The following is a 6,834-nucleotide window of genomic DNA, read 5'->3' on the forward strand; positions in this document are numbered from 1 at the left end:
CTCTAAGTGTGCAGCTGTTTGAGGGGAGTGTTAATCAAAAGAATGATGATGATGATGATGATGATGATGATGATGATGATGATGATGATGATGATGATGATGATGATGATGGGCCCTTTGAGTGGAGGGCCTCAACAGGAGCTGTCCGTGGTGCTGAAGTACGTCTTTTCTTGTCTGCTACCAGTTTTACTGCACAGAAAAAGTATTCACATTCTTTAGTCACATTTTTGTGACGTTGCAAAAGTGTGACTAAAAGATTCAGCATATTTTATTAAGATTCACCAACACAAAGCGAACTACAGTTATGAAGGGAAGTATAGAAAATGAAACCTGGTTTTAAAATAAAAATGTTTAGTTATTTTAAGGCATTCATATCTATCTATCTATCTATCTATCTATCTATCTATCTATCTATCTATCTATCTATCTATCTATCTATCTATCTATCTATCTATCTATCTATCTATCTATCTATCTATCTATCTATCTATCTATCTATCTATCTATCTATCTATCTATCTATCTATCTATCTATCTATCTATCTGTCTGTTGTCAGTTCATAGAATAAAAGAACAATGTTCATTTTATTAAAACATATAAAAAGTTAAAAAGTAAAATCAGAGACCCTGATCATGTTGCAGTGGTCTCTTAATTTTTCCCAGAGCTGTTTAAATGCATACAATGTAATTTATCACACATCATACATTGAATGGGTCCAAGAAGCTGAGTTTTGGTCTCATCTGACCAGAACATCTACTGTTAGAAACGGTTTGGTTTGCGTGGCTTGTAGAAATGACCAGCGTCATCTTGTCAAGCTGACTGTTCCAACAGATTCAACAAGTTACGATGTGCAAAGCAGTCAGAAAGCACCTGCAGAAGAATGCTGCTTTGTTGGTTTGTCATAATGCCAATTATTTGTGTATCATATTTATAGTTATTTTGAATTACATCCAGGTGATGCAATTCAAAATAACTAAAATGGAATAAAAAGTCAAACTTTATTCTCTGTCTGGAATAAAAATGGGCAAAAATGGGTTCTCTTGGGCTGCACAGTGGCGCAGTTGGTAGAGTTGTTGCCTTTCAGCAAGAAGGTTCTGGGTTCGATTCCCGGCCCTGGTCTTTCTGCATGGAGTTTGCATGTTCTCCCTGTGCATGCGTAGGTTTTCTCCAGGTACTCCGGCTTCCTCCCACAGTCCAAAAACATGACTGTTAAATTGGTCTGTCTAAATTGACCCTAGGTGTGAGTGTGTGTGTGCATGGCTGTGTGTCTCTGTGTTGCCCTGCGACAGACTGGCGACCTGTCCAGGGTGTACCCCGCCTCTCGCCCAGAAAGTTAACTGGAGATGGGCACCAGCAACCCTCCTGACCCCAATAAGGGACAAGGGTGTAAAGAAAATGGATGGAAAAATGGGTTCTTTCTTTACCCCCACCGCACTTTTGCACAAAGGTAAAAAACAAAACAACTAAAACTCTTCTGACTTTCACCGCACGATTAGTTTCCACCGATGATCAGAAACTTTGTCTTCCTCACAGCCGAGCCTTTCACTTGTTGCTTAGCGGGATTTAGATGGGAAGCTTCGGACACAGGAATGGTGCTTAAACCGAGGGAGACAACGCAGTTCCCCCCTAAACTGCTCTCTACAAACCCCCCCGCCCCCCACCCAACCCTCCATCCTCCTGGCCACTTCAACTTCCTCTAGCCTCCATCTCTCCGCATGAGACAGCAGCTGCGACCAGCTGAAAAGCGCTCTTATTAATTGTCTTTTGTCATGCGTAATTGCCTCGTTTTCAATGGTGGCCCATCTCCTCTTTGCGGATAAGTTGTGCTTATTTTTCAGTCCATTGGCAGGTTCAAAAAAAAATAAATAAATCCCCCTTCTCTTAGCAGCTTTGACTCCAAAGTATCTCTGTGCGTGCGCCGCACGCTCTGTTCTGGTGACGTCGAGTCTGTTTGGACGCAGCACCAAAGTGAGTCTGAGTTCACGGTGGCGCTCAGAGTCCAGGTCACGTTCCTGTGTGAGGCTTAAAGACGTGGGTTTGTTCTATCGGTCGCACACACCTGCAGCAAGGAAACTCTAGTTTGATTAATATGAACTTCAATATATATTCATTAGAATCCCCCCCACCCCCCCACCCCAGCTCCCTCACCACCACCAATAATATACGATCAGCAGCGGGACGTGAAAGGGGGCCATTTATTCCCGCTCTGAAAGGGCCTGCGTGGGACCAAAACTTCACCTGCTTCCCCTCTCAATTAGGAATGTATCCCAAACTCCCAACAGAAACGAGTTAAATTAGGCGTCCGCTAATTTCCAGTGGCCCCTCCCACCTAATCCCCCCTACCCATTTGAGCATTCCCCCCACCTCTCTCCACCACCCCCCCTCTCTCTCTCGCTCACTCTCTCTCTCTCTTTTAATTCACCATAAGTTGAAAGGTTCAAATAGTGCCTAATGAAACAGTGACTAAATCGTTCTCTGTGGCTCCGAGGAACCCTGTCGATGTCCCTCAAAGCTCTCTGAGCACGCAGCCGTCGGGGGTCCCGGGCTAAATGCGGGTCCCAAGGCAGGACAATCTAACCTGTCAAAGCCTTTGCCCACTTCTATATATCCTCGTTCTGCGGCTTCAGCCACTGCATGGCCTCATAATCATCCAACGTGGGACCCGAAAACGCAATTAAACTCGCTTTGGGACGACTGAAATCTTTTCAGAGGCGAACATTAATGGACGATTGGCGACTTGCCCCCCCACCAGGGGGGGCGTTATCGGGTTCCCTTTTGTGGTCAAATCTAAGGAGAAATTACGGCCAAAAAGCCCTTCTTCTCCAACCATCCATTTTCAGTTTAACAGGCGAGCTCGCTCAAACTGGATCCTGGTTTCTGAAGTGAGCTCACAGAAACATTACGGGGTGGTAAAAATGACAGCTTAATGGGAAAAGGTGTTCATATTAAAACGTGATGCTCCACAAGGAGGCAACAAGTTAATATTAAATGATGTGAAAATTTCTGTGGCGAGATAAAAGTTTGAGGTTTTATTTTTTACAGTGTGTGAGAAATTAAATTAACACACAGTACACTGTAAAAAGATGTTGTTGATTTTACCGTAAATATATCGTATTTGCAAAAATGTGTTGTTGCTAAAGCAAAGCAAAGTGTTATATGAGTGCTATATGTTTTATTTCTTCATTTAGTTCATGTTTTTCATAGTGTGGAACTTTTCAATATGCGTCACTCGTCCCTGGCTGTTCCTTCTTCTCCCTTACATTTGATAAATGCAGAATACATTCTGTTTATCATCTGTTTCCGTAATGGGTGTTTGTGGTCTGTTCTGGGAAAATTCTTTTTTAATTACAGCATAATAATTAATTAAATATAATGAACTGTGGGGGGAAAAAATCAGTCAGTGTTTCATCTTGAAATGATTTTTGATTATATGGAACAGTTTTCTGTCAGAAGAGGAAATGTTCCTGCATTCAGCATCCCGTTCAGTTGTACCAGCTGTCTGTCTTCATTAAGCAGTAACTTGGATTTTTTTTTTTTTATTATTGTCACAAAGGTTCCAAATTGGCTCCAAATGCATGCCAAATTTTCCCTCACATTTGTTGAAAATTTCCTAACTAATTTAACAGCTATATATATTTTAAAAGTGTATTAAGAAATCTTCACTGAGAACCTTTTTCTTTTTTTTTGTACTAATATCACAACGTATGACCAGAATAAGAAGATGAATTTTGATGCAATAAGGAAGAAAATGTAGATGTGAAATTATTTACATGTACGCCACAAATCTTTTGGTAGTGACTTCCATAAATATTGGCAACAGGTCAATTCATCCTCAACATTTCCTCAGTCCTACTTTTATTTCTTAACTATAAAGCCATTATTATAAATCAGGTTATTTTTTGTTTAGTTTATTGTCCCAAACGTGTTATAAATGATCTTGAAAATTCTTAAGTATCACGTATATTTTAATGGTTGAATTAAATTTCGAATGACTTGCCTTAGACCCTACATGTCCACCCCCCTCTTTCCGATCCCTGTTTGGTTCATGTAGCTGATGACAAATGATAGATTATAACTCCCTGATCAAGTCAGAGTAACCCTGAGCGACGTCTCCGAAAACGATTTACGTCAAACTAGTAGATGGTGCTCATCAGTCCTTAAAACTATATTTCTAGTCGTATGTGAAACGGCCCAAAATAACAAGCAGCGGGGTTTGGAGACGCACTACATCAAGCCAGCACACTGACAGATTGTTACAGGTCAACTGATCGTGTTTATTACAATAAATACACATTTACACACTGTTTACACATGGCTGCAGGCCGCAGGTCTACACTTCAGACCTGAACTATTTCCAAGAGGGGTTTAATGTTCTATGATCGAATAGCTGCACTGACAGAACATTCACGACATTTTTTTTTCATTTAGGTTAATCAACAACGGGAACCGAACATGTAACCCCCCCCCCCCCCCCCACCCTCCAGAAAAAGATGACAATTGTATGTGCTTTTAATTTTTCACTGACATAAATTCACATCGTTTCTTGTTTCAGGTGAACAAACTTCATGCAGGAAAATGAGCCTCAACTTTTCGGTGATGCCAACTGCAGCGTGCGGGGCAGAGCGAGTGCCAGCGAACCGGACGGGACTTCGGAAGGGAGTCTGAGCGCCTCTTAAATCGGCGACACCTCTTTCTCCTCCGAGGCGGAGGCAGGAGATAAGGACTCCTCGTCCTCCGACCTGGAATAGTTCGTGTGAGCTCCGGCGCACTTGCAGCCGCCGTGCGCGCTCCTCTGCGTGGCTTTTCCTTCCTTCTTGTGCTTCACCCTGCGGTTCTGAAACCAGATTTTCACCTGCTTCTCCGTCAAGTTCAGATACGTGGCGATCTCGATGCGTCTGAGTCTGGACAGGTACATGTTCGTGGAGAACTCCCGCTCGAGTTCCAGAAGTTGCGTGCTGGTGAAAGCCGTGCGCATCCTTTTGCCGTTCTGTATGTGGCTGTTCTCGGAGGAGCTTCCTGCAGTAAAGCATAAAGAGGGTTTTTGTTTGTTTGTTTGTTTGTTTGTTTGTTTGTTTGTTTGTTTGTTTGTTTGTTTGTTTAAGCAGAGATTTGCTTGTGTTGTACCTGTCGGAACGGGAAGTGTTACTAAATCTCGTGCGTAAAAGTGCAAAAGTGAAGGTGCGGCGAGCGTCTGTTACTCTAACAGGTGTCGGGGTAACGCGGAAGCAGGTGCTTACCAATAGAAAGGCAGTGGTATCTCCTGGGATCCGTGACGCCGAAGGTGGGCGTGCAGACAGACGCGTGTCCAGGATGCGCCAGCGCAGAAGGCTGCTGCTGCGCTATCCGTTGACAGAACTGCGCCTCCACACCTGGAAACTGGCTCTTCAGGATCGGGATGCCACCGCGCGAAGACTGGATGTGCGACGTGACGCACAGCGGGCACACGCAGAACGTGCCGTTCTTCCTGGAGGGACACACCGGCGCAGCGACCGTCATTACGCTCGGGGAGTGCACGTTGATGGGGAGCAGAAAGTCCTGCGCCGGATGCTCGGCCGCGCCAGGTCGCACCGCGTCCTTGATGATCAAGGAGTCGACGTAGAAGGACCTGGACATGGCTGCGCCGTAGAGGAGAGATCGTACCAGAGCGCGGGACGACGGCCGTTTCTCATGTGAAGCCCTCGGGATCTCCAAAGGTGCTTATGTTTGATGGTTCAACAAAAGGGACCCCGAAGAGGGGTTGGCCCTGCATCGTCACCCACGTGCGCACCCGGCTCCAAGGGTTTGCGCTGTCACTGACCCAAACCACGTGACGCCTCTCTGCACTTCTCCGATCACAACTCGCAGATTTTGGCTCTTTTTTTTATTATTATTATTTCAAGATTTGAACATTAATCATCAAAATGAGCACATTTAATGTTTTGAAGAGCTTTACTCTATAAGAAAAAATTCTCAGACTTTTCACACCCACTAGATGTAACACTGTAATACGCAACAGTAATAATTATATATATATATATATATATATATATATATATATATATATATATATATATATATATATATATATATATGCAATAATACTGGTTTTATTGTTTATCATTTAATTCCTAGATGCAAAGGTTTTAAATAACACCGTACATTTAATAATAATGATAGTAATAATAATAATAGCTATATCAATAACATAAAATATAAAATATTTTCCCCTATATTCAAACTGTTGCAGGTGCATTATTTGTTAATAAAGATATCCAAAAACAGAATTTTCATTCCTTTTTCATTTCTTTTTTTTTTTCTTCTTCTTCTTCTTCTTTCCAGAAATGCGATTTAGGAGTTGTTCACGCGAAGATAAGGAGCTTTCGTTGCTCAGCAGCCATAATCACACTTTGAATCCGGTTGGTCCAGGTTTCACTTCCAGCAATTAAAGAATTATGAACCGTCGGAGAGTCTGGGCCGCGGCTATTTGACGGCGATTAGGATTCAATTAGAAAGTGTTTATAATGGCGGCTCTGTGCGGGGGTAAACAGGCAGCTATTTCAGCAATGCGTTAATCCCTCATCTTGTGACGATAATTAGCGAGTTTGATCCCCCGGGCGGGTCACCGGGCAGGTTTAGCTTCTGCTTTCATCTGCCAAGTAAAAACGGAGAGGAAAGAGAGGAAAGAGAGGAAAGAGGAGAGGAGAGGAGAGGAGAGGAGAGGAGAGGAGAGGAGAGGAGAGGAGAGGAGAGGAGAGGAGAGGAGAGGAGAGGAGAGGAGAGGAGAGGAGAGGAGAGGAGAGGAGAGGAGAGGAGAGGAGAGGAGAGGAGAGGAGAGGAGAGGAGAGGAGAGGAGA

The 6,834-nt window shown here is 43.4% G+C and overlaps 1 protein-coding gene across 1 annotated transcript; it reads right to left on the bottom strand.

Moving 5' to 3' along the window:
* Window positions 1-4,465: 4,465 nt before the first annotated feature.
* On the bottom strand, window positions 4,466-5,660 carry gsx2 (GS homeobox 2). The gene is made up of 2 exons (XM_008407476.3): window positions 5,239-5,660; window positions 4,466-5,017 (listed from the first exon to the last, which is right to left on the bottom strand). Exons 1-2 carry the CDS (start codon window positions 5,612-5,614, stop codon window positions 4,674-4,676), a joined length of 720 nt encoding a protein of 239 aa, XP_008405698.1. The 5' UTR covers window positions 5,615-5,660; the 3' UTR covers window positions 4,466-4,673.
* Between the last annotated feature and the right edge of the window lie 1,174 nt (window positions 5,661-6,834).

The sequence above is a fragment of the Poecilia reticulata genome, chromosome 4 (assembly GCF_904066995.2).
Source record: "Poecilia reticulata chromosome 4, P_reticulata-male-v2, whole genome shotgun sequence".
Classification (NCBI taxonomy): Eukaryota; Metazoa; Chordata; class Actinopteri; order Cyprinodontiformes; family Poeciliidae; genus Poecilia; species Poecilia reticulata.